This window comes from Epargyreus clarus, unplaced genomic scaffold (assembly GCF_041222505.1).
Source record: "Epargyreus clarus isolate Ecla_fem2 unplaced genomic scaffold, WU_Ecla_fem_2.2 ptg000006l, whole genome shotgun sequence".
In the NCBI taxonomy this organism is placed as follows: Eukaryota; Metazoa; Arthropoda; class Insecta; order Lepidoptera; family Hesperiidae; genus Epargyreus; species Epargyreus clarus.
The window spans coordinates 5,119,649-5,145,722 of record NW_027332214.1 but is presented as its reverse complement, the minus strand read 5'-3'; the positions used below and the strand labels follow the sequence as shown (position 1 = coordinate 5,145,722).

At 34.1% G+C, this 26,074-nt stretch overlaps 5 protein-coding genes across 7 annotated transcripts; 2 read left to right on the top strand and 3 right to left on the bottom strand.

Annotated features, from left to right (window-relative positions):
* The first annotated feature begins 103 nt into the window (after positions 1–103).
* mRpL9 (mitochondrial ribosomal protein L9) lies at positions 104–2,779 on the top strand. Its single transcript, XM_073073781.1, has 5 exons — positions 104–271; positions 368–527; positions 1,124–1,293; positions 1,986–2,186; positions 2,546–2,779. The coding sequence occupies exons 1-5, from the start codon at positions 200–202 to the stop codon at positions 2,702–2,704; spliced, it is 762 nt and encodes a 253-aa protein (XP_072929882.1). The 5' UTR covers positions 104–199; the 3' UTR covers positions 2,705–2,779.
* Positions 2,780–3,054: 275 nt separating this feature from the next.
* Positions 3,055–7,233, bottom strand: LOC140742777 (uncharacterized). Of its 2 annotated transcripts, none has more exons than XM_073073773.1 (3): positions 7,109–7,233; positions 5,243–5,390; positions 3,055–4,976 (listed from the first exon to the last, which is right to left on the bottom strand). In XM_073073773.1, the coding sequence occupies exons 1-3, from the start codon at positions 7,177–7,179 to the stop codon at positions 3,162–3,164; spliced, it is 2,034 nt and encodes a 677-aa protein (XP_072929874.1). In that variant the 5' UTR covers positions 7,180–7,233; the 3' UTR covers positions 3,055–3,161. The 2 variants fall into 2 exon arrangements, with proteins under 2 accessions (XP_072929874.1, XP_072929875.1); XM_073073774.1 differs by lacking the exon at positions 7,109–7,233 and adding an exon at positions 5,491–5,732.
* A 1,527-nt stretch (positions 7,234–8,760) lies between these two features.
* On the bottom strand, positions 8,761–14,977 carry sav (scaffold protein salvador). Its single transcript, XM_073073777.1, has 10 exons — positions 14,689–14,977; positions 14,246–14,414; positions 13,611–13,692; positions 13,370–13,477; positions 12,648–12,777; positions 11,743–11,853; positions 11,108–11,285; positions 10,802–10,938; positions 10,433–10,565; positions 8,761–8,988 (listed from the first exon to the last, which is right to left on the bottom strand). Exons 1-10 carry the CDS (start codon positions 14,771–14,773, stop codon positions 8,919–8,921), a joined length of 1,203 nt encoding a protein of 400 aa, XP_072929878.1. The 5' UTR covers positions 14,774–14,977; the 3' UTR covers positions 8,761–8,918.
* Positions 14,978–16,651: 1,674 nt separating this feature from the next.
* Dph5 (diphthine methyl ester synthase) lies at positions 16,652–20,945 on the top strand. 2 transcript variants are annotated; one of them, XM_073073780.1, is made up of 5 exons: positions 16,652–16,928; positions 17,344–17,526; positions 17,894–18,065; positions 18,485–18,607; positions 20,078–20,945. In XM_073073780.1, the coding sequence occupies exons 1-5, from the start codon at positions 16,794–16,796 to the stop codon at positions 20,281–20,283; spliced, it is 819 nt and encodes a 272-aa protein (XP_072929881.1). In that variant the 5' UTR covers positions 16,652–16,793; the 3' UTR covers positions 20,284–20,945. The 2 variants fall into 2 exon arrangements, with proteins under 2 accessions (XP_072929881.1, XP_072929880.1); XM_073073779.1 differs by having other exon boundaries at positions 16,654–16,928; positions 18,485–18,616; positions 20,102–20,945.
* PDZ-GEF (PDZ domain-containing guanine nucleotide exchange factor) lies at positions 19,135–25,861 on the bottom strand. Its single transcript, XM_073073768.1, has 2 exons — positions 25,465–25,861; positions 19,135–25,112 (listed from the first exon to the last, which is right to left on the bottom strand). The coding sequence occupies exon 2, from the start codon at positions 25,072–25,074 to the stop codon at positions 21,535–21,537; it is 3,540 nt and encodes a 1,179-aa protein (XP_072929869.1). The 5' UTR covers positions 25,075–25,112; positions 25,465–25,861; the 3' UTR covers positions 19,135–21,534.
* Positions 25,862–26,074: the final 213 nt, after the last annotated feature.

Genomic DNA, 26,074 nt, shown 5'->3' with positions numbered 1-26,074 from the left:
AAGAAATTGAGAATGCAGATATGGCGTAATAGAAATAATGTTAGTGTAAGAGAGATTTTACCGCTTTGTTGTGTTATGAAAAAGTTTATAATTGACAACGACATTTGACACTTGACATAAATTCAATTTATAACCTAACCTCTTAAAAATATATTTCAGGTTGTAGGCTACAAATATCCATAAAAAGGCAGAAATAAATATGTTTGGCTTAAGTAAATTATTGAAAGTTGTAACTACATCCAGTGCTGATGTCATAAGCCAACAGACGAGAGTAAGTGAACTATGTCATATGTTATTTAAATAATGTAATCATATTCATTCACATTGTTATTGCTCAATTATTAATAAAATCGACATTTATTTACAGAACACTTTCATTTTAAAACGGCGATGGCCGCCCCCGCTGCACAAAAAAGGTGGTAAGCCGAACAAACTGAGAGGAAGGCACTTTGTGTACGACTTAGTCCAAGACACCGATGTGGTAAAAAAAACATCTATGAAAATTATTCTGAATCAATTTGTCGAAGGTAAGATTATATTCACGATCTCTAGCAGTAGTGGTGGTCTGTCATGCAGAACTTACTGGATCTTTTTTTTATTTATTTATATGTGTACTATCTATGTTGTGTACACAGAAACATAATAAAAAGAGCATTATAAAGAAATATAGTACTTCCAAACTACTTATTCCAAACTGAAATTTCTTCCAGCAGCTCCTATGGCTGCTGGAAGAAATTTCAAACATGTAAATAAAGAATTTACATGTCCTAGTGTTTGATCTGTTCTTCTAGTCCAATTGATTAAATTTGTGCCCTGAAGTTAGTATATCAGAGTTAAAATTTTGATTAAGTAGATTAAGAAACCAACTCAATTGTCTGATATGGTGGATAATGGCCTTGTGTTGCGCCATTCTAATGATAGACACATATCCAAATGAGACATCTGTAACCAACTCTATACAGAAAAGGCGCTTCACCAAAATATATCCCTATTGGTTCTCCAATCTTTCTTTTTTTTGTGTGTTATCATCTGTATTCAGTCTAACAACAATAAACATATGTGTTGTGAGTCTTTAACGCTACAATCTTTCTAAATATATTATTAACATAGTTATTATTTCCAGGTGTGGGAGAAGCTGGTAATGTTCTGGAGCTAAGTCCAAATAAGGCTTACAACGAGTTCCTGTTGCCAGGTCTAGCTGTTTATGCTACTCCAGAAAACTTTACTAAGTTCAAAGTAGATGAGACCAAGCCAAAAGTGGAGAAGGCATTCAGCTCACCGTATGTACAAAGAGTAAGTTTTAAATATAAAAAATCACAAATGTGATCAAAATCACTTTAAATGATAACCTATACAATGTGACTCTTTGTGTAATGTAATTACTGTTTTTACAAGAAGGAAATAGTTTAAATTTTTTATGATTAGTAGACAAGCATACAGTCCACCTAATGATAAGTGACTACTGCCACACATGAACATCTGTAATCAACACTAGATATGATTAGATTTTTACATGAGTTTAGCCCCAGGTACCCTTGAGGAATAAGCTGGAATGCCTCAGAAAAGTATATCTTTCTGACTATACCCTACAAACCGGAACACAGCAATGCTTAACACTGTGGTTATTGGGCAAAAATAATTTTTGATTGTAAGGGATTTATATGCAGTTAAATGCTTTCTACACTCACAGCCCCACACTAGGATTCCCTGTATCGTGGGTGCTATGTACTCACACAGAGACAAATACACAAACACCCAGACCCAGAAACAGAAATCTAAATTCATCATTTAGAAATCAGTCTGGCCGGGGATCAAACCCGGGACCCTCTGAGCGTGAGACCGGCATGGTGACCGCTCCACCACGCGGGTCGCCACGCAATATGTTTTAAATGCGTAGTATTTGCACTTGTAATTGTAATTCTTTTATTTCCTATGCTATTTAGTTTCTGATTTGGAGTGTATTTAATAAAGTATACATTTCGCAGACAATGAACTGCCTGTCCCGTTTAGTTTTACAAATCACCATGAGCAAGGAAGAATCTTGGACCCTGCAGCCATGGCACGTGAGAACCTCCTTTCGCAAGGCAGGGTTTGTTGTACCTGAACATGCTATTATTATGCCCCCTGTAGAAATTAAGGGCCCTGATCTATCATTGCAAGAAAAGGAATTTTTTGTAACTGTTAAGGTATGTGTAAGATATTTTTTGCTTGTTTTAGTTTATGTTAATAACATGATTATTTTTATTTCTATTTAACCACTTCTAAATTTTTCTGAAGCTATGTGACTTATGATTCTCAATGTTTATTGCAATGATTATCCTTTAAGTTCTGGAACAATTGGTCTGAGGGATGACAATTTAATGCTTTCTCGGTTTATATATTTAAATGAGATATCTACCCATTTGAAATTGTGGTATCTAATATGTAAACTTTTGGTTTACTTATTTAAATTAGATCAACAAATAGTAATTTACAAACATATGTTACTGTTTTGTAACTTAGTATAAAAATTATTAAGTGTATCTAGTTATTTTTCTTTTTGCAGATAAACAACATTGAGGAGGTAAATGTAAGATGTAGAATTCATCACTGGGCCACTGGTTTGGAGCGGCTACCGTCAATAGAGTTTCATTGGAAGAAACCATGTGTAGCTCTAATTCCAGAACAAGCTGCCATTTTAGAAAAAATGCCTCTTCCTCAGTAATTAGTATTGGATTATGTTATTTTATGTAGAATGTGATAGGGTATGTTTTGATTATAATATAGGAGATTTAAATGATATACTCTTTTTATTTCTTAGGGCTACTGCCTCAATAACACCGTTAAAAAAAATTATAGCTTACGTAAGTACACATAGTAACAGTTAGTAATATAACAGCAATAGCAAAATGACATTTACTCTTTTATGGTCATTGAAGCCCTGCTCTTTGTAAAAGAATATCTATCATCGTTAATATCTGTGATAGCACAACTTCTGCAAAATCATTATTTGTGTAACCAATTCGTTTGGGTTCTAATTTTGATGATAAAATTAAAGACTTATAAAACTTTATATATAATACCTTTATTTCATAAAGAAAAATAAATTCTATGAAGAAATTAAGATAAGTAAATAAAATAAAATATACATTAAATAATCAGTATCAATAATTTAAACATTTTTAAGAAAATTTCGGCTCAGGCATTTGTTCTACACGATTAGTTATGTCCATTACTCTCTCGATTTCACCTTCGGGCTCCGGTTGCAATTCATCAGTTATTGGAGGATTTTCTATATAACCTTCCTCTGCTGTTAGTTGCTGTTCTATGTTGTCCTGAGTTTCAGATTGTTCAGCATATAAATGTTGATCGTAAACTTCATTATCTTGAGGTACTAAAACATTTTCTTGTAACTCATTTTCATTGCTTACGTTTTCTGGCTGGTATACGTTTGGATTTTCGTGTTGGTTTTCGTAATTGACGACATTCTCAAATTGTTGATTTTCATAATTTCCCTCTTGGTATGGTTGCTGTTCATATGCGTTAGTATGTTCGTAGTTAGTTACATGATCTGGTTGCTGATTTTCATAAGTTCCTTCATACTGTTGATTGTAGTGTGGATCGTAGCGTTCTGTCGCTTCTTCGTGCTCATTAACGTTAGTTGCATATCCCTGTTCTTGTTGAGCTCCCTCAAAATAAGCATACTGATCATTTTGCTCGTAACCCTCTGCCGGGTATTCTCCAGTATTACTATCTCCTTGATTGTATGCATATGCATCGTCAGTTTGTTCAGAATAGAACATTTCTTTTTGCTCTGCTTCAAAGGCATTAATTTCAGAATCATGATCCACGTGTTCAGTATTTTCAAGCATAACAGGGTTATTTTCCTGGGTAGTTTCAAGATCCTGTGGCGGGTCGTAAGTTATTTGATCTGCTTCCATTTGACCACCATAACTTTTGTCTGTGTCAGCATTTAACTTTACTGGTTCTGGACAAGGTAAATCTTGAGCATTCCTAATATCTTTTTCATTTTCAGTATTTTCAATGGGATTGATGAGTTGATTTTCATCTGTAATTGCTACTACACTAGGTTCTTGCAGCTGAACTTCGGTCGATAATTCCTCAGAATACGAGATATCGTTAACATTCTCATATCCTTTATGTTCATTATAGTCAGGCAATGTTTGATTATCGTTTTCTAGTTGTATACCTTCTGGATAATTTTGACTATTATTATATCCTTCTGTTATGTGCATATCGTTATCAATATTTTGATTTTGTTCATAATTCACTTGTTTTTCATTGATATCTGAATAATATTTTTCTTTTTCTTCAATGTATTCTTGATGCGGTTCATGAATTTCGGACGTAACTGTAGTATTCGTTAGATCTGAATTATGGAGAGGTTTTGTATCGTCGATTGTTAAATCTTTGTTTGGTGATATAGAACTGGCCTGCAAAGGCATTTTCTTATTGTCATCAATACAACTATTTTCTGGAATTTCAAAATCTACACTTTTATTGGTTTTATTTTCAGGATAAGTATTTAACTTGTTTGCATTAACTTCAGGCAATATTTGGTTACGAGAATTGTCGAAAATTCGGGATTGGTTATCGTAAATGACTTCTGGATCTTTATACGACCTATTAATTATTTCATTATGTAGATTGGTGGGGGTATCTGACCGTCCTTCTTTTTCTTGTTGCTTCAAATTGTCTAAAATGTTATATTTGCTTCTCCAGTCATTGTCATTTATTGCGTCTTTACTATAAGCGTATTCGACTTTATCTATTGGCATTCGTCTTTTAGGAATTAAAATATATCGTTTACTTATTTCTTTCAAGATAGTAGATTCATCTAAGTGTTTGTTTAATATGTCTGAAGTCACATTGGGTGCTTCTAAGTGAGAAACGTAATTATCGTTTATTGGTGCTGTTTTTCTTACATTACCTGGACGCATATAAACATCAGACGAATCTTCATAGTGGTAGCTTGCCTGAAAATAGTATTAATTAACTTATATATCATTATAATAAGAATTATAAAATGGTAATTGGCCATAGCAATACGAATAAACGACGGCACTTTTTCTAAAAGCAATGAAAATTGAATTAGATTATTTAATTTTTCAACACCTCATAAGTATCTCAGTTATAAGGTACTTTTCTAATGTTACAAACAATTCACTACGATAGTATTAAAAGCTGGCATGAAATTTCCGGGAATGTTTTCGATCGATTATATTTTTACAGTAGTACTTACTTTTGATGAAATTGGTACCAGCGCAGTCGATGAACGCATTTTATCAAGTTTGCCCAATATATATTCATTTCTTTCTTTGCGCTTTTTGTCTTCCTCTAGATACGCGTCATACTGCTTCCTGAGCGTATTAATACGATCATTTTTCACCCTGGAACCGTAAAAATTAAGCTTTATTTTTTTCTTTTCCGTGTGCTATCTTAATATAAACCATCCTTCTTTTTTGTCGAAGCATTTCAAACAACACGTACTTTTTATTAGACTTGCCCATTTAGTTTAACGAATTTAAAACTTAAATTTAGAAAAAGTAAAATAAATCCTAATATCGACGAATGTGTGATAAGTTCGCGTCGTTCTGTTGTAAACAAAGCAATGACGCCGCGACCTTTGCGAAGGTTTTGCTTTCTGCGCTGGTTATTTCAGCAAATTAAAGTGAACGTTCACACTAGCTTTGCTACACAACATTTTTTAACGTTTTTTAGAGAAACTACAGAGAGAGAGTCATAGATTTTATCCTGAAAAACATAACCGTGAGCCGTGACCCGTAGGGTAATTATAAATTGTAGTACTATTAATTACTGCTAGTTCGTCAAAGATTAAGGTTTAGTAATTCCTATCGAGATAGATAAAACTAAATGTTTGTTTGAATGTATAGCTATAGGAGGGTGGATTAGCTATCATCATCGTCATCATCATCAACCCATTACTGTCCCACTGCTGGGCACGAGTCTCCTCTCAAAATGAGAAGGATTAGGCCATAGTCCACGGCGCTGGCCAAGTGCGTATTGGTAGACTTCACATACCTTTGAGTTTTTTTTTTTTTCTAAACCTCTTAGGTATGCAAGTTTCCTCACGATGTTTGCCTTCACCGTTTTTAGTAAGTGATAATTAATTTCTAATACGCACATAATTTCGAAAAATCAGAGGTCTAATCAGGCGTACCTGGGATTTGAACCTCGGACCCCTCGATCGAGAGGCTGAGTTTCTTAACCACTAGGCTATCACTGCCTTTGAAGTAGCTATACCTGGATAATATTACAGTGTGTGCAGGTACATTTTTAATGGAACCGAAAAATTGTGAATGTAGTTATTTATTTTGGATCCTTTCTACTTGCAGTGTTTATCAGCACAGAACATATTTATTTTATTCCCAGGAAAATACCTCCAAGTATGTACAAGTCTCAAATCCCAATCGTGTAAGGCTCTTCATGGTACGGATGTTCAAACTTTACGTGACCTTCGACTTGCTTATGTTGTCCTATCACGAAATCGTTATCCGGTTTTATTGATACACTGAATGACATGTCATCCACGTATTTAAAAATAAATGCATGTCCGTCGGACTGTTTGCTTTTTATGCACGCGTTTCTACCGAGCGCAATGTTTTTAAAAAAATCTTGAGTACACGAAGTACAATCGAAATAATGCAAACATATAAAATAATTAGTATATTATATACATTTGTTTGTACCTATTGTGATTAGTTGCAGTTTCGAAAATTTTCAGGAAGGATACCTTTGAATCCCATACTGATATCTATTCTTGGTGGCAGGACGACATCGGCCCAAATAATATTATATAAGTAGGTAAGATTGATATTTGATATAGATATATATATATATATAGTTAAGGCAACCTGGAGCATGCTGCACCAATGTAAAGTTAAACTTGTGCTCCAAAGCACATAAGGGCACTTGAAATTTAGCCACTAACTCGTCACTTATGATGCGGTCACCCATCCAATACTTGTTCAATGTTCACGAATCACGTTGACTATAGTTGTGTAGATCGATCATTATAAAAGCCGTTGTTATGTATCTTGTTAAATTAAATTAATATGTATATACTTATAGATTTACAAATACTTACATTTGTAAGAAATAATACGCTGTAAGATCTTTTTTCCATGCTATAAACATATTTATATGATGATGATGCATACTTTGTGAGCAAGCATAGTCTTCTATCAAGTTTTGAGTACATTTGAGGTTTAAAAAAATCAGAAGTATTTATGTAGATATGCAAGTAGGTTGTAATTTCAGACACATAGATTAATACATTAGCTATTTTCTGACTTAATTAACATAATAGACAGCGTTATCTTTGCATCCTACATAAAAGCATTAAAACTGCCAAACATGACATTCATGACAATGACTTTGACATCTGTAAATGAAATAAGGTTAGTTTCATACAATTCAATGAACTTAAAAGTCAGATAAAAATGAGATTAATATAAGACTTATGCAACTTGTTGTGCTAAATCAATAATATCAACATAATGATACACAGATGGTGGCATAGGTTTGTGCGTAAAAGGACCAAACCTATCCCCGAAGATGTGGCTGTTACATGGAAGCGACGCCTTAGTATAGTGTATGCGATATGTGCCTGGAATGCTTTTGGGTTAGTTCTATACAGCGCATACCAGGGCAAAGCTGATTGGGCTCATTATTACGGCATTAAGTCAGACGAAGAAAAAGATATGCCTCCAGGTATGTTTAGTTAAGTCTCATATATAATTGAAACACAAATCATTTTATATATTATTCCTTTGCTGCCGGTGTTTTTACCGCGTCGTTCAACTATAGAATGTAGCTGTATTTGTCCTGTTAAATTTGTTCTATTATTAAAAGCCTGAAAACAACAGGCTTTGGCCTTCTGGTATTCAAATTCACACATGGCAGGAATGATAACCTATATAATCTTTCTCATTGTAAGAGAAGTATATTATTGTGTAATATTATAGTAACTGCTAAGGTTGTAACTAAAGATTTTAATATTAAATTGCAGGTCAGGCGTGGGCCCAAACTTTAGGAATAAAAAATGCTAAAGTGTACAGGATTAAAGGTTTTACAAAAGTTGATGAATATGATATTATAGAGGGGGAAGTTAGTAAAGAAAAAAGTAAACAGGACAATGTGCACAAAGAGACACTTAAAGAAAATAATTAGCGTGTCAGTATAACTATAACCTTTATGTCATAGTTCAGAGCAAGGGGCTCTCCTGGAGTATAGTCCACTACACTACTTTATGGCAGATTGTATTTTCTTTGTTAATTGTTAATATGTAAATTAAAATAAATAAATGTAGTACACTGGATTACATTTTTTTCTATATTTTGCTTAATTCTATATATTCTATTGATACTTTTTTCATCATTCTCTCTAGCTCTCTCTTAGGCCAGATTATAGAAATGAGCAAAGAATGGTCTCTGTCAGTAGCACCATAAGGCTAAAGTGATCAGTGTGCTGGTATCATGAAGGTGGTAAAACCCTTTGTGGTTTGACTCCAGCAGCACAATCGCCACATCTATTTCCTCATAGCATCATGGTTAAAACTACTGCTGTGTTCTGGTTTGAAAAGTGTGGTAAAGGAGACATACTTTGCAAGAAAGTGTTTCCATGCTTCTCTTAAAAATATGTATATCAATCATTATTATGCAGAATCTAAATCAAACAACCAAAGTATACCAATTGTTTGGAAATCCTTCATCTGTATTCAAAATAAAAGGCAACTCATACATATAATATTTTATTACAAAAATATTTATTACTTTATATAAAATTACAAATAGAGGACAATTGCAAGGCACATGTTACAAATAATATATTATTTAACAGCATGTTAGACATCTTAACATTAGGATCACAGCTCAATAAGGCAAATTGTTATATATTCAATAATTTGAGTGTGCATGACATGCCACTGCATGCCTCCTCCGCTCCAATTCTTGCAATAAAGCCGATCTGTAACAATGGTTTTATATTTATTGAACAATACAAACATTATTTAAAAGGAGCCCTTTATTGACATAGTAATGTGGCTCTTAGTTTAGACATGTTTATGGGCATATGTTCTTAATCAACTACTCTAGAAGAATCATCAATTTCGTTATAGGAATCGAAAGCAGAAAATCCATTATGAGAACCTACACATGGACCATTTCTTTTTTTTTTTTTTTTTTGTTGACGAGGGGGAAACCTTCAAAAGGTACCCTATGCCGTGGGAGCGGCACGGGGTTATGTGGGATTCTTACCGCACTAAAACCCCCCCGGTGGCCGTCCTCGGCGCTGCGTAGAGGACTCCGGGATCTCCAACGGAAAGCAACCGGAGTCCACTTGGCGCGTTGCCCCGTCGGGCTCCGCCCAGGTGAGCTTGAAACTCACCACACCATCTGGTGTTCACGACGGTATGCGACCACACATACCGCCGTCCATCCCGGGGTTGCTGGCCGGGCGGTTCGAGCTCCCACTCTTGCCGTTCGCCACCCCGGAAGCCCCCTTTTAGTCGCCTCTTACGACAGGCAGGGGATACCGTAGCCCTATTCTGGTCCCGGAACTACAGGGACAACCTACACATGGACCAATGAGATACTTATGTTACCTTCAGTATTTTCTACTCTAAATAATACTCTATATTCTATATTTACTTATATATAAATAAATATTAATCAAATCAAATACAGACTTTTGATTCATCTTATATATAAAATTCTCATGTCACAATGTTAGTTACCGCACTCCTCTAAAATGGCTTCACCAATTTTCACCCAATTTTATATGCATATTCAGTAGGGTTGAGAATTGACTACTACCTATTTTTCATACCCCTAAGAGATAAGGGTTGTTCACACTGAACATTAAAAAACGGGTCAGATAGTATTTATATATGAAGAAGATATATTGATTAATATGCTGTAAAAATAAATATAGTTCAAAAAACTAAAAAACACGCTTTTATGATAAAATTAACTAAAAAGTAGAAAATCTAAATGAATCTAGGAATCAATTAAGGAACAGTAAATAGTATAATTGTGAAATAAATCTACAAAGTTTGAACGAAATCTGGCCGTTTAAAGTGGGTCAAAATCGCGCCCAAAGAAGTCGGTTACAAACATACAAACAAACATACAAACAAACATACAAACATACAGGTGAAGCTAATAAAAAGCGTGTAAAAAGGATCAAGACTCTGTGAAAGAAAGCTCCTATTTCCTTTTTTAAATGGTTATAAATGTGGTTCACCATATACTACTACTACAAAAATTAAAATTAAATAATTTTATGAACTATAAATCATTTTTTCACAACATAAAACTATTCACAAATTATTTTATTGTAACCCTTACAGTACTTATGCTTTTGTTTGACGTTTATTCTTTGTAATAGCATATCAATTATATTAGCATACCTGTATCGCTCATATTTCATCACAATGAGTTGCAGCTCTTGCTTGTAGAGGCGTGTCAACATGTCGGAGTAGCAATCCAGTTCGCTCAACCGGAACATGTTCCAACGCAACTTGTGGTCCAATTCTTGATCAGCTGTTTAACAAAACAAAATAGTTTCAAACCTTTAGAAGATGAAATGTCATCTTAAACTTGGTTAAATAAGCAAGTTTTTTCGACCTTCCATGTATTCAAAATATTGTTTCTAACAACATCTTAACAAATTCATCAGGAAACCGAAAATTATAGTTTTATCCATCTTTAGTATAAGCATAATATTTGTTTTATAAGTTTTTCCATATAAAATGTTATAGCATGAATGATCTAATTACCTTTTGAGTAAACTATCAGCCAATGTGGTATTTCTTCGAGCAAGTAAGGCGGCACAAGTGTCGGTACCAGAGGGCTCACTAAATAGCATCCTCCAACCAAACAGGGATGGGCATATGTAGTTTGATGAGTGATTTCACTGAAAAAACATACATAATATTTCATGTCCTACAATATACATGCCATATACATATAATTAACATATCTTTATAATTGACGTCAGGTAAAACGTTACTTCCACACAATATGTCCTATACTACTGCATTCTTGATAATAAACAATTTTTGAAAATAAATAAAACAACTTACTTGAAATAATAAACGCCATGGTGCGGCGTGGAGACCCGCTGCCAGGGTTGTGGCACGCTCTCCAGCGGGTGCGTCCAGTGAGTGGTTTGCGTGTTGTGGTCCATGTAGTAGCGGCGACCACGTAGTGTGCGGTCCGCCGACCAGCCCGGCGGCAGCGGCAACTCGCATTCGTCAGAAGCTGTTCATATATTTGTTGTCAGTAAAGGGTATATCCAGCCAGGCTAGGCGATTGTGGTTAGTTGTGGTAAGTCTATTATTTTAAAGCTTGTATCGATAGCATGATTCAGGATATGAGCCACACCATCTCTTGAAGAGTTATACAGTTCTGTTGAATTTCAGTCATCAATCATTATGCATGGTAAGTTTTTTATCAAAAAACATTTGAGAGTTTCAATTCTTTCACTTTGTAAAAATTCTGTAGACTTATTTAAATTACTAAAAGCTTGTATTTTTACTTTACCCTTAAATTTGGATTCAAGTGAATAAATTTTATTAAGCACAGAATTTGGCTACCAGAATATTTTGTATAAACAAGGCTCATATCACACAATCATTGCATCCCCAAAAAATGTAGTAATATATTATTACAATTTGTAACATGTGAAAATGAAAACTATAAACAAAATCATACATACCTTGACTAGATGATATCATGTTGTTACTGGGACCCTTATTGTGATATGGAAGCACAGATGTGTTGACGTAGTTGGAGTATATTGGAGATGATTGACTGCCAGTTGTATACGCTGTGTAAAAATATTACATTTAATTATAATACTTAAGTTTAGTAGTTAAAGAGACAAAGTGTTAAAATGCCTCTTTTTTATAATATAGGAGTAGCAGACGAGCACGCAGTCCACCTGATGGTAAGCGGCTACTGCCGCCCATGGACATCTGTAATCCACCCCAGATAGGATTAGATATTCCTACCTGAGGTCGGCCACAGATGCGCCGCTACCCCTGAGGACTAAGCTGGAACGCCTCGGAAAAGTATGTTTCCCTTACCACACCCTTCAAACCGGAACACAACAGCGCCTAACACTGCTGTTATTAGGTAGAAATAGGTGTGGCGGTGGTGACGCTGGAGTCGAACCACAAAAGGTTCTACCACCTTCTACGCCCATAATCGTTTTATTACCACGCTTTTATTAGCTTGACCTGTATGTATGTAACAGAATCATTGCTCGTTTTAGCGTTTAGTTTACGTGGAGAATAGTGGTAGAGCTAGTTTGCTACTACCAGGAAGGTGCAACTTTTATGCCCATTTTTAGAGTGCAGCTCAGAATTTCAGTGGAAGGGTTTCAATGTCAGGTGAGTTACCCATGAGGCAATTATTTTAATCCTCAAGAGTGACAACACATCTATGATTGGTTTCTGCTAGAACCTAATCTTTATGAAGTTTGTGACAGATGTTGTTAGGTAGCAGTAACCATTTACCACCAATAATAAAGCTCGTTGACTTTGCTTGCTTGCTTGTTATTGTAATACTATAAGAAAAAAACTAAAACCTACATACAGTCAGTAAATAACTTCAACTTACAGTCAGTACAATGGAGGCGAATGGAGTGAGGAGATGGGGGATGTAATCGCGGCGACAAACTCAAGTTGGATGATATGCGTGGCATGCTCGACTCTCTGGAACTGTAGTGTTGTTGTTTTTGCTGCTGAACCTTCAGATCATAATATCTCATTTTATTTAACATGTATTTTTAATTTTCATACTTATACAATTGAATAGGAGTCGTACCTCAAGCTAGAATATATGTATTGCTACTTTCAGTACTAAAAATATAGAAATAATACACTGCTGCTAGAAAACAAGTACAGCTTAAATGTGTTAATGGTGCTATATCAAATCACAGGGAGTTGTTCTACTTTTAATGAGTTATGTGTTAATAGTCTTTATTTATTTTTTAATCTATAGTGGGATTTTTTAGCTTGACAAAGACATCATCCCGTACAAACAGACTATAAAGCATATATTCATCCCATAACATTGTATAATATTATTATTTATTTATTTATTTATATGAGTGTTAATAGTCTTAAAATATTAAATAGGTCACGTGGTAACACATGTTGACCTTTTGCAGCAATACAATAATGCATTATCACGCGTCTTTATAGCAATTTATGCGTGATTGTAAAGTTCAATATAAAGTAAAGGGTAGAGCAGGGGGTGACGGGACTTATTGCAGTCTTTTCGTGAATAGCTGCATAAAGTCGTCATGTGTTACTTAGGTCTCTGTTGATGCAATATACCTGTTGCTGATTTTGATATATGGGGTCTTCTTGTTGCTGCCTATAATATCTGTGGCTAGTTTGTCTGCTGAATGAGTCGTCTATTTCAATCAACGTTGAATGTGAAGCCTAAAACATAATGTTAACATTACTTATGTACTTACCAGTAGTTATGACTATCAAAGTATGTGACAAGTTGGAAGTATAAAATTATTCATAGACACTACTCATAAGACAAATTGAATTGATAGCGCAAACTCACCAAATTTGCATCCAAATGATATTGGGAATTGTAGTTGCTAGATGTACTGGCAGCATCACTACTTGTTGACAAGCTGGCAAATCTGTGAAATATATGGTTGTTGAAAACATGCTTCATCGAACTGCCATATGTTTAATGTATCTTTTAAACCTAGCAAATGACCATGCAGTCCATCAGATTGTAAGGAGCCACTGCTATTTTTAGACATCCATATTCAACCTCAACTAGGATCCGACTACCCGATCTTAGGTTGGCTACAAAGACATTGCTACCTAATGAGGAATAAGGATATAAGTAATTCTCACATATCATACAAATAACCCAAAACACAACAGTTCCACACTGGTCTACCCTGGTGTTATAAGGCAGAAACTAGGGACCTTTTTTTATAACAATATAGAAGTAGCAGACGAGCATGCAGTCCATCTGATGGTAAGTGGCTACTGTGGCCCATGGACATGTGTAATCAACCCCAGAGAGGATTAGATATTGCTACCTGAGGTCAGCCACAGATGCGCCGCTACCCCTGCGGACTAAGCTGGTGAGGCCTGTGGTGTATCACAAAGAGTTCTACCATCTTTGAAATTATTGTTTAAAACATAATAAACAACTTATAATATCTACTTAATTTATACCTGTGTGCTAAGTTGGGCACTGATTCACTGGGAGTGTATTTGCCTGCATGGCCACTCATCGTTTGAGCTTTACCGAACTTGTTTTCAATGCTCTGTGAGTGGCCATCGCTAGCCGCGAAGGGCTGGCTACGTGGCCGTCTATTGTTGCCTGTCGTCCAAACATTTATTACTGAAAAAATGGAAATTCATTACATCTTACTAGTCACCTAAGTTTTAACTGCCGAGAAATATCTTGATTTAATTTGAAATAACACAGCCTTCTAATAAAACATAAAGTAATGCAATTATTCCAGTAGAATTCAATATTATTATGGACATGTAAACAATTCCTACCACTTTATATATATTTATAATATTGAAGTTTGATAGTACAATAAATAGGCAACGGCTAAGCAGCTTCTCACAAAAAGTCAACTCGTGAACTGTTCAACTGTCGTACTTACTTGGCAAGTCCGGAGGTGTATCCTTTTTCACATATTTGCCAACGACGCCTTCGTTTATAGCTTTCTGACCCTTTCTTGAAATCATTTCTGAGTTATCAGTGTTCGTTTGTGGGAAAATTAATCTTACTCTTAAATAAAAACAATTAAATAAATACAATCGATTATTTCTAAAACATTAACATTTTCATTTTACAAAATATAAACCCATTGTATCAAAGCTAGTGGCTGACAGATGCAAATCAAAGATAAGAGATGACAGTAGGGATGTCCATTGTCGATCTGAGCTGAGATCGATTATTTGAAGAATCGATTTTAACGTGAAAATTGCGATCTTTTTAATAAAATTAATTAATAAATCTGAGATGCCTTTAAAATTACCTTGTTTTGTTGCCAAAATATTTCTGTCCTGCTAAGTCATGTACCATTATACTTATATCAGAGTTAATATTATATTATAGATAATAATTATTAATACAATGAACGATTTATTAGCAGTTTATTCAGACACTCATTTCAGTCGAAAGCTCACCCATACGTCTATATTATACATTTAAGCGTCTGTGGTGAATTGAGATCAAGTTGTTAATTTCTTTCGTGTGATTACACGACACATTCATGATGTTCGTTTGTGTAGAAATACATTATCATAACACCAATAACACTTTCTAGCATACGTGTGTACGCAACTGGCAAATAATAATGAAGTGTTAAGGGGAATTTAATACAAGTTGATCTAATTATGATGATTATTTAAATACTGGCTTTCTATACACGCTTTAAGTGATTTAATGACGTTTTTTTGAATATTAAACTTTTTTTGTAAATGCCTTACGGAATCTTTTAAACGCAATATTTTATTTTTTAAATATTTGTTTTGTCGGCCCAATTTTTTAATTGTAATCTGATGATGTCTATTTTGCTGTTCTAATCTAGGTGCTTGATATATTTTCAATGCTGCTTTTCTTGAACTGTCAAATGTGGAACCAGAATCTGATTCCACCACACCTAATGGTGTAGCTTTGACTGCCACGGAGTTTGTTACTTGATTCTGAAATTATACAAAACATAAATTTAAGGATTTCAATTAATGCTATTTTTTTTCTAATTGTATTTAATGTTAGCCAAATGCAACGTTTGAGTAACTTAACCATCTTTGTGGCATGGTATTTTAGGATTTATAGAATCCACAGACTTTTACAACAGAATATTTATCGATCAATCTATTCGTAAAACCGATGTATCAACGTGCTATAATGCGTGGAGCCTAAAACTTACTTCAATTGTAGTACATGGTATTGATCCCTTTTTTAACATTATCCGCCCAGTTTTTCCGCGGTACATGTTCTCGCCTTTAAAATGCTTTGAACATAATTTTGACGCCGAGGATGGAAACCAATTTTCTTCACTGCGTTCTACTCGGACAAACTGTACCCAAATGTCTTGTGTTTCAACATCACCTGATGGAAATCTATAATAATGAAAACATAAAATCAAATATATGCAATTTAAAATTTAAATTTCCATGTTATTAACAAAATAGCACTTTATTAACATATTTTCATCGATAGTAACAACTCTATTATATAGCCACTGCAATTATTAAACAAAAATCTATTATTTATTATTGGCTAAAAATGTTACACATCACTACAAATATAATATACGCATTGTTCCTATCCCACAATAGAGGGCGTTTATTCGAATAATGGCATGATTATGTGGGGTATTATAATAATTGTAGATTAAATATAAAAAAATACTTACGAAAATAAACTGAGATTCTGTTCGATTTGTTTACCGTAACGCGATTTACAATAGCGTAATGCACAACAAGGCATACTTTATGTTTCTAATAAACACACAAATTAGCCTTTCTCGCGGATGTTTGACGTACATCTAAATAAATCAGCTGTTTATGATAATAGAAGTGAAAGATACTCTGTGGTTTCCAGTTTATTTTGTACTTTATAGTTTAGTCTATGACTATACACAACGTTTCTTTTGAATGCTTGTACATATAATTTTTCTTATAGGAATTATATGTTTTGATATCATTATTTTGTATAGAACGTTGTGAAAAGTTAAGATTAGTACTAAATAACAATATGTTTTATTTAATTGGTTTGGGTTTAGGTGATGCTAAAGACATAACAGTGAGGGGACTTGAAACAATCAAAACATGTGATAAGGTTTATTTGGAAGGTTATACTTCAATACTTACAGTTGGAAAAGAGGTTTTGGTAAATATTTTGGCTCTATACATCATAGTATGTAATCAATGTATTATGGACGATTTTTTTACTTTCTTCTAAATAACGAGTAATTTTTCTTATAAACTTTTCTCAGGTTAGGTAGGTAGGCACCAAAAAGGTTTTATTTTACACTAGCTGACCCGGCAAACTTTGTACCGCCTCAAAATCTACTTATCAAATATAATTCATATAAAATATAGCCTATGTACTCGTAGATAATGTAGCTTTCGAATGGTGAAAGATTTTTTAAAATCGGTCCAGTAGTTTTTGAGACTATTCATTACAACCAAACAAACAAACAAAGTTTTCCTCTTTATAATATTAGTGTAGATAAAAAAAATTAAAAAATATATTTTTTTGTAAATGCAATTTTATAAAAAAATATGTTATATTTTTATTACAGGAGGATTTTTATGGGAGACCATTAATTGTAGCAGATCGAGAGCTCTGTGAAAGCAGTATAGATGAGATCCTTAAAGAGGCTAAGGATAAAAACATAGCATTATTAGTTGTCGGGGATCCTTTGGGTGCCACCACACACACTGACATGCTTCTACGTGCCAAGGAATTTGGTGTTGAGACACAGGTATATATTCACCCATGGATGTTGGAAAGAGATATTAGACTATAGAGTGAACATTGCAAGGTTTTCATATAGTGGTCACTACTGTCCATAGATATCTCTATCTAAATCCATAGAGATCCATAGGGATCCACCTAATGCCAATCACAGATACATTGCAACTCCTGAGGACTAATATGGTAATCTCATACATATATCTGCAAGCATCGACATCCAGAACCTATCATAAAATTGGAAGAACTGCACTTTACACCTGAAATAGTAGTAACTCCCCAATTGAGACATACTGTAACTTTGTTTTTTATTTTATGAATAAGTTCTTTATTAACACAGCATCATTGTAATCGTATTTAATTTATGCTGTTTTCAGATAATACATAATGCATCCATAATGAATGCTGTTAGCTGCTGTGGCTTGCAACTGTACAACTTTGGAGAGACAGTGTCTATACCATATTGGACTGATGCATGGAAGCCGGATAGTTTCTTTGAGAAAATAATTGGCAACTTTTCAAGAAACTTACACACTCTTTGTCTCCTAGGTATGTTTTTTGAAGGATCAGTTGAACACTCTATATATGTACATTAGACCATGACTAATTTGGCACCCCCCAGTTATCCAAATCTCCAATATTGGGCAATTTTCGATTCAACTGATTGCTGCATGTGTATACTCATTAATTTATGACCTTTATTCTTTCAAAAACCATAGATCTTGATTTAATTTCAATTTTTTTTATTGGATTATGTCAAAGCCAAAAGATTGGAGATGTCAAAACTGACTACTAAGGCATCAGAGACAATACCTATATGTTAACTTAATTCAACAAATGTAGTAATTCACTACATTCAGATAGTATTTCTACTAAGTGTGTGTACATACATACATTAAACCAGATTACTGTGTTACATTATAGATAACTTATATTTCAACCTAAAAATTCCTTTCTTTTCAATACAGATATTAAAGTAAAGGAACCTACTGAAGAATCCTTAACGAAGAAAGTTCGACAGTACATGGATCCCAAATTCATGAGTGTGAAAGAAGCCGCCTACCAATTGGTCCAGATAATAGAGAATAAGCCAGATGAAGGTAATTCTACAAATTTCTTTTCTTGAAAGTGAAACAATGAAACATCCATCCATAAAATGAACCATTGGACACCTGTAACCAACCAAACATATGGTAAATAATAATAAATATAGTTCAAAAAACTAAAAAACACGCTTTTATGATAAAATTAACTAAAAAGTAGAATATCTAAATGAATCTAGGAATCAATTAAGGAACAGTAAATAGTATAATTGTGAAATAAATCTACAAAGTTTGAACGAAATCTGGCCGTTTAAAGTGGGTCAAAATCGCGCCCAAAGAAGTTGGTTACAAACATACAAACATACAGGTGAAGCTAATAAAAAGCGTGTAAAAATCACTTCACTTTTCTTAAAAAGTGTATCTGAAATATATACAGTCTATTGTTGTTGTAAATTTTTCATAAAGATTGAGATGGTGCCTAACTGAAGACATTCTTTTTGAAAATATTTTAAATATTAGGTATAATTTAATTAGGGTTATAATAAATATGTATGTGTAATATTGAAAGCAAACAATTTTTAAGTTAAAAGATGTAATGATTTAAGAACAGTAAAGGTACAAGCTATGTTTACTTAAGCAATTATTGACAGTTGTGATGTGGTATATTACAAATATAACAATTACATAAATAAATATAATTTATCTATAGGTAATATAACTAACTTATATTACATCTAAAGCCAGATATATTTAGGACTATTTCACTGCATTTTATTTAATACAAAATCTAGCTGCATTACTACCACAGTTACCATATTCAATCTGTTTCTATTATAGATATATTTTTTTCTGCAAGGCTGAGACAATATTTAATTTTATTGTTACTGTTAAAATATTAAAATCCTATCTGTATCAGCGCAAAAAAACGCCTTAAAATGTTGTCAAGAATATTGATGAGTATTGTTGCAAGTCTACATTGCATCCCCATCCCCATACACATTTTATTTTGTCTTTTAAGATAAGTTCTGTTTAAAACAGTCCAGTCGGTAGTTTCTAAAAATGCAGGTAGATGCAATTAGACTTATTTTAAAAATTGTATTTTATATAGTAAATATGAGCATTAAAAATTTTAATTAATTTAAAGTTACTGACAGTTACTTGATTAGGCACACAAAATTCCAATTCACAGTTTATGTTATCGTTTACTTGCACAATTGATCAACTTTATCAATATAAAATTAAAATTATTTGGACTACAAGGTTCATGAATATTAGGTATAACAGGCATCTAATAACAGATTGAATTAAATTTGCTACCCTTTTTCAATAACTTCTGTGGTCTGGTTTGGAACGAAACTTGCAACTTTAATTAGATTACATATTATAAGGATTTATTTAAAACTTTAACTTAGTAAGTCAATAATTAAAAATATTTTTTTAGAATCACACAATACTTGTTTTAGAATAAATATCTGTTCGTAAATTTGCACATAACACATATTTTTTGTCATGGTACGAGTAAGCAATATATTTCTGTTTCAGGTTTAAACAAAGACCACTTGGCAATAGGTCTGTCAAGAGTTGGTGCTCCAGATCAAAGGATAGTTGTGAAGTCATTAAATGATATGCAGACTTGCGAACTAGGCCCGCCATTGCACAGTCTGGTGATACCAGCTCCCAATTTGCATCCACTTGAAGCTGATTACATTGCTCAGTTTAGATAGTAAACATTATATTTATAATATGTGATATATTTTGCATTTACAATTAATAAGTTTGCCTACGTATTGTATATAAAAATGGTAAAGTAGGGTTGCAACCTAGTTATTATAATTATATTAATATCATTGTTATAATATGTAAGTCATCTTTTTCTAATTCTCTACTTTTATAAACTATTTATAAGAGATTTTAATAAATTATTGCTATCAACAAGTTACATGTAGAATACACTAGTGTTTTGTTTATAATATTTTCGTTGATGCTAAATTTCAAATAAAAAAATATGAACTCTTTCAATGGGTTTATAAATATTTGTGAGTTGTTGCAATCCTACTTGATTATTGTACATAAATTGATATAAATATATATATTACGAATAATCTAATAAGACGGCAAGGGAAGTGAAATGTAGTTGTTTTTCCCACTTAATGTTACATAATGAAGCATGCAGAATGTGACATGTGATATGAATAACACGTTTATCTTGACCCTTGGTTTTGCGGTAATAATAATACAAATATTTCATAGTAATGTTTTATATTAGCTAATGAGATTTACAAAACCTCTGACAAGAATAAATTTGTGAATTATATTAATATTCAATTGTCATTGTAAACATAGGTACCAAATGTGACTTTAAATAAACAATGGGTGAAGTACCAAATTATTAGTTTTATTATATACAATTAGAATAATTAAAATCATAATATAAACATATCTCAAACTGCTACCATAAGACTTAATATTCCAACTTATTATTGGTCCACAAAGCTACCAAAATCACTAAATTATACAATTAATTAAAATAAAAAACAATCTGAATCGTAAATATTAAAAGGTACATTAATTATTATTTGGTCTAAGTTGCATATTATAAATAATCGCAATTATAAAAATAATATACAAAAAACGGAATGTAGAAAATACCAGAGGTGAGTACATGCAATTCACCCATCATTGGTACATCAAACATCTCTAGATATAACTGGAAACTGGTGGGTCACGTTATATTTAGTAATAATAATAATTATAATAGAGGCATGGCTTACATGTAATTTTATACTATGTAACACTAGGACATGTTCTTAACTTTAAAATAATACAGTCTTTAAACTTAATCAAAAGGGTTACATACAAGATATCGATAATAATTATAAGAAAAAATTGTATATAACTCGTGCTCTCTATTCGTCAAGTGAGATTACAAAATGAACTATATGAATAGAAATCTAATCAATTAGAGTATTAAAACTTCAAACAGCTGACACCTGTTGATCGTCGTCTTCGTCGTCGGGCGCATCGTGATAATAATCATATGTCCGTACGTTGCCCGTTACTCCCTCATGAGAATGTGCACGGCTAAGTCGTTCTAAGCGTGCCACTTGCGAAACAAGCGTGTAAGGTGCTTGTGGCATTCTTGGTGGGGGTACCGGCCGTACACTATTGGTCGTTGTACAAGACCCATGGCCGCTGTCGCTCGAAGTCGCCGATCCAGTCTTCCGTAATGGCAAGTTAACTAACGACGTTACACTGCTGCTTTCAGCCGACAAGTCTACTGGCATAGGAGTTGGTGTATCTGAATGAGATCTCTCATGAGCAGCACGAGAGCAGCAGATGCCTGGACCGGGTCCGTCGCGTCTATGAGAGCAAGGGGAAGGTCCCGATGGCGGTGGTCTGGGCTGATGAGGTCTCGTTTTAGCTGGCTCTGATAATGCTAAGAGCTTTCTAACAGCTTGTGGCGAGGCAGCGCCAAATTTGTTTCCTGCAAAACTCTTTTTACTTTCGCTAGCTGACGAAGCGCTACTGGTGGTAGACAATGAGGGGGAGGGATGTCGACGACGCGTCATGGTTGGCGCAGGTCCAGAACCCTCACATTCTAACGAAAGTGCATGAAGGCGCTCTTCGTCAGTTTCCACATGCATACGATTTAAATACGCTTTAACGCGTCGAACCATTTGGGCTTCCTCAAACATTTTCTTATGATTGGGAACATTAGCAGACTTTTTTCGTCTTTTTACAGTAACTTGACCTTGTTGCACTCCAGTGTTTAGTTGATTTAAAGCTACCATAGCATTCGAAGGAGGTTGCTTTCCTAATTCCAACAAAGTTAAAAAATCGTATGGGGAACTACACATATTTGTTAGAGTCCTTACTTCCTTGGCAATCATTCTTAATTTTTCGAAATTAACCATTCCTTCTACTTTGGTGTCATTTCCAAGATGAATAAATGTAAGATCTTTCCTAACAACTGGATAAAAAGGAATTACTGGCGCTCGTCCTTGCTCAGTTGTCACTAATTGTCGATATTTAGACATGTTCCTTGAGGGATCCATTAACGCCTGTAAATCTGAAAACAGTTTTGCATATTTGGTTGGTAATTTTTCCCAGGTCATTCTTAATCTGGATACGGCGGCATGTCCCAATCCAGAAGTTATAGCAAACATAGAATTGAAATTCTTGCATTCTTTACAATGTCGCGCAACTTTGATGAACTGTTTAATTATTTTCGAACGTCGAACTATGTTTTGTTCATTGACCACTTCAGTGACTACCCAGAACATTTCTTTGTTCACAAGTCCAGCAAATTGTGATAACATAGGTGTGCCATATCTGCTCTTCAATTCGAACAAGTCGTCTACATACTCCGTGCTTTCGATTTGCCGAAATATGCAAAAATCTTGCAGAGTCAACTGAACAGCAACTTCTACAGCATTGAGTTGCAAAAAATGGACAACACTCTCCCCTAGTAGATCAGGTGCCATTTCATCAGTTACTAATGTTTCACTAATCTCATTAGTTTTTAAATAATATCGTGAACTAAGACCAATACGTTCTGCAAGGTTTTGCAATTGATCCGGCAAGCGGTGCTGTTTAATTATTCCTCCTTGAGACACAGATACTTCACACAATGAAAAATGGGAACTAGGCTCTGTAATGCCAAATTCTCGTAAAGTAAGCATTACTACTTCTCTGGCTGTTGTCTCTTTGTGAACTAGTAAATATTTACAAGTCTGATCAGCTCTATATACTTTAAGAACATGTTCAGGATAATCAGAAGACTGATAGTCATCATAGCATATTGATATTAAATCTGGATTGCTGTGTGAATTATAGAATGAGGTACTGGTGTTTGCTTTATTAAGGGAATCTGATTTTGAAAGGATACTATCATCTGCATGAATGCCATCCGTAATTGTGTTTTTAGGAATTAGATTCATTAAAGCTTTCTGTAGTCTCTTATGACCTAATGTATATTTAAAACCTTTTTGAGGTTCTTTCTTAGTGTTTAATGGTTGAGGTTTCTTGGTGGGAGATTGAATGACTGATGTCAATGTAATAGGATCATCAGTGAGTTCTGCTGTAGACAAACGTGCCCTTGGGTCAGTCTGCCAGCGAACCATATTAGTGCATCCTCGCTGTCTGGGAGAATTTTCTGGCATCAAAAGCATTTGTTTAAATGCCAATAAATTACTTTTGACCGTGATGCTTAAATGTGTGGATCCTGTGATTATTTCCATTGCTTTCGCATGACTTACATGTTGAAAGGATTGGCCATTAATTTCTAGGACCTGATCACCTCTTTTTAATCCTGCATCTTCAGCTTTAGAGTGCTTTTCAACTTTGAGTACATAGATACCATACCCTCTTTCATAGCCACCCAAAATAGAAAAATTGAGAGGCTCATCTCTAGAGGAGCGAGATAATATCACACTCCTAGTTCTTGCTTTTGCAGAACACGCAATATTCAATAGTCTCAGTTGGCTTTCCATCTTTTCACGCTCCAATACTGTCTCAAAATTTTCTAAGAATTCCAACATAGTTGGATCTGTCTCAAAATCTGTAAAATGATTATTGACCCACAGTAATACCACTCTGGTTACTTTGTCTCTCACAGATGGTTCAGAGAACCAGGCAAGTAGTTGTTTTGCCACAACTAGAGGACTTTCTATAAATGTTCTATGTGTCAATAGAAAATCTTCAACATATGTGGAATCTCTAGAATTATCTTCAACAAGTTGAAGCATTAAATGTTCAGGTGTTCCTCTTATAACAACATGTCCTTGCTGATGACCTGATTCACCCGCTGCCCCTCTGAATTCTGTGACTAATACAACAACTCCATTTTCATTCTCATGTCTTCTGATATTCTCTTCACCTTGGTGCAAAATTCTATAATAATCTGATTGTGTGATACAAACAAATTGGCAATCATCACACCTGGTTGTCATAACTCCTCTGTGGTATAGTTTTTCAAGAGTAGCCTCAGCCATTCCAAAGCTATCCCCAACATTGAGGTGCTCAATCTCACCATTTTGATGCTCAATTCCAACTTGTCCATTTACAAGTACTGACCATGAGTCATGTTCCTCACCATCATTCATAACAACTGTTCCGGCTTTTTCAACTACTGCAAACACCATAACAGCACACAGAGCTCTACGTACAGTCAGGGTCATGTTGGTAAATGCTTTTAAATGCTGCGTGAATTCCAAAAGTATCTCAATATCTTCGTCAGATCTTTCACTTGGGTCCTTCTCCAGGCATTCTCTGACAGCATCACGCACTGTGAAGCTGTCCATGCTCTCTTCCAAATCCTCTTCTTCATCTGAATCAACAATTGATTCGAGGAGCCCAGACAGGTCTACTTCCATGTCCATGTCTAAAGAACTGTGAACCGAAGTCATGGTGTCACTTCCACTATAAGCAGAGCTTGTGTCACTTGCGTTGGAGCACTTTAGGGTGTGGGGGTACAGCTCCGGACTGTGACGGCCACCACGCCCCCCTCTCAACATCGTGAAGTTTCTAGCCTCAACCGAGTAACTTCCAGCGTCTATAACAATAAATAGCTTATATTATTACTTACATCCTATTAAAGGTCAAATGAAATTCGTATTGATTGAACCTAAATCTACTACAACTGAACTGCATTTATTGGCATTTACGGACATTAAAATATAATAATTGCAATAGGAAAAACATAAACAATTATATATGAATAATGCATAACTATTGTACGATATGAATATACGTTTTTCTAGACTAGTTAATGGATTTATTGAAAGTAGTACATAATAACTTAGTCAGATTACACTATAAGAACGATTGTAGACAATTGATTAGTTATTACTGGTACATTTATTGTAAATATCGCGTAATTAGTACAATTAGAATGAATTTCTTACATTGCGTAGTCGTGCCCTTTAGCCTTATTTTCAGTGTTATGAAGATATTAACATCACATTATGGGTGAACTGTTTTTGTCACTCAGAAACATAAGCTCGCGCATCACAAACACTGATCCGAATAAATAAAATCAAATCCTTCACAATTTCTATTTATTTTGCATTCATGGCGGAACTGTCAGCAGTGCTTCCATGTTGCTTTCTAATTAGTCTTCTACTAACGGATACTTGCTGAGTATATTTTCTCTTATGATAAACAGAGTAATTTGGGATAGGAGACGAACTAATATTTTAAAGTATTCAATATTTATTGTTTTGAAGACGAGAAAGACGCCAAAAAATTTAGAAAGCTACTTTCCCGACGTATCTACACTGAGTACGGAATACAGATAACAATTCATTCATTAATTCAAGCCCTACTTGTTTGTTATGTAATACAGATAATATATTTTACGCATTGCTCTTTATTTTCACTTCAAATTAAATGTATATTGTAAAATATATTTAGTATTCAATTAAATTAATTAATATGGTTTTTTTCTTCAAAAAATATTGCTATTTATTACTTAATTTTTCATTTTCTTATTTTTTGTCTTACTTATTTGTGTAT

Excerpts from the sequence above, each read along its gene's own strand:
- mRpL9 (XM_073073781.1), top strand. The coding sequence starts at position 200 with ATGTTTGGCTTAAGTAAATTATTGAAAGTTGTAACTACATCCAGTGCT. Across the intron at positions 272-367 it reads TCATAAGCCAACAGACGAGA|AACACTTTCATTTTAAAACG; the intron begins GTAAGTGAACTA and ends ATTTATTTACAG. Across the intron at positions 528-1,123 it reads TCTGAATCAATTTGTCGAAG|GTGTGGGAGAAGCTGGTAAT; the intron begins GTAAGATTATAT and ends TATTATTTCCAG.
- Dph5 (XM_073073780.1), top strand. The coding sequence starts at position 16,794 with ATGTTTTATTTAATTGGTTTGGGTTTAGGTGATGCTAAAGACATAACA. Across the intron at positions 16,929-17,343 it reads CAGTTGGAAAAGAGGTTTTG|GAGGATTTTTATGGGAGACC; the intron begins GTAAATATTTTG and ends TTTTTATTACAG. Across the intron at positions 17,527-17,893 it reads AATTTGGTGTTGAGACACAG|ATAATACATAATGCATCCAT; the intron begins GTATATATTCAC and ends TGCTGTTTTCAG.
- sav (XM_073073777.1), bottom strand. The coding sequence starts at position 14,773 with ATGATTTCAAGAAAGGGTCAGAAAGCTATAAACGAAGGCGTCGTTGGC. Across the intron at positions 12,778-13,369 it reads TATATCAAAATCAGCAACAG|GTTCAGCAGCAAAAACAACA; the intron begins GTATATTGCATC and ends TATGATCTGAAG. Across the intron at positions 8,989-10,432 it reads ATGAAATATGAGCGATACAG|ATCGGCTTTATTGCAAGAAT; the intron begins GTATGCTAATAT and ends CCATTGTTACAG.
- LOC140742777 (XM_073073773.1), bottom strand. The coding sequence starts at position 7,179 with ATGCATCATCATCATATAAATATGTTTATAGCATGGAAAAAAGATCTT. Across the intron at positions 5,391-7,108 it reads GCGTATTATTTCTTACAAAT|GGTGAAAAATGATCGTATTA; the intron begins GTAAGTATTTGT and ends TTACGGTTCCAG. Across the intron at positions 4,977-5,242 it reads TGGTACCAATTTCATCAAAA|GCAAGCTACCACTATGAAGA; the intron begins GTAAGTACTACT and ends TACTATTTTCAG.
- PDZ-GEF (XM_073073768.1), bottom strand. The coding sequence starts at position 25,074 with ATGTTGAGAGGGGGGCGTGGTGGCCGTCACAGTCCGGAGCTGTACCCC.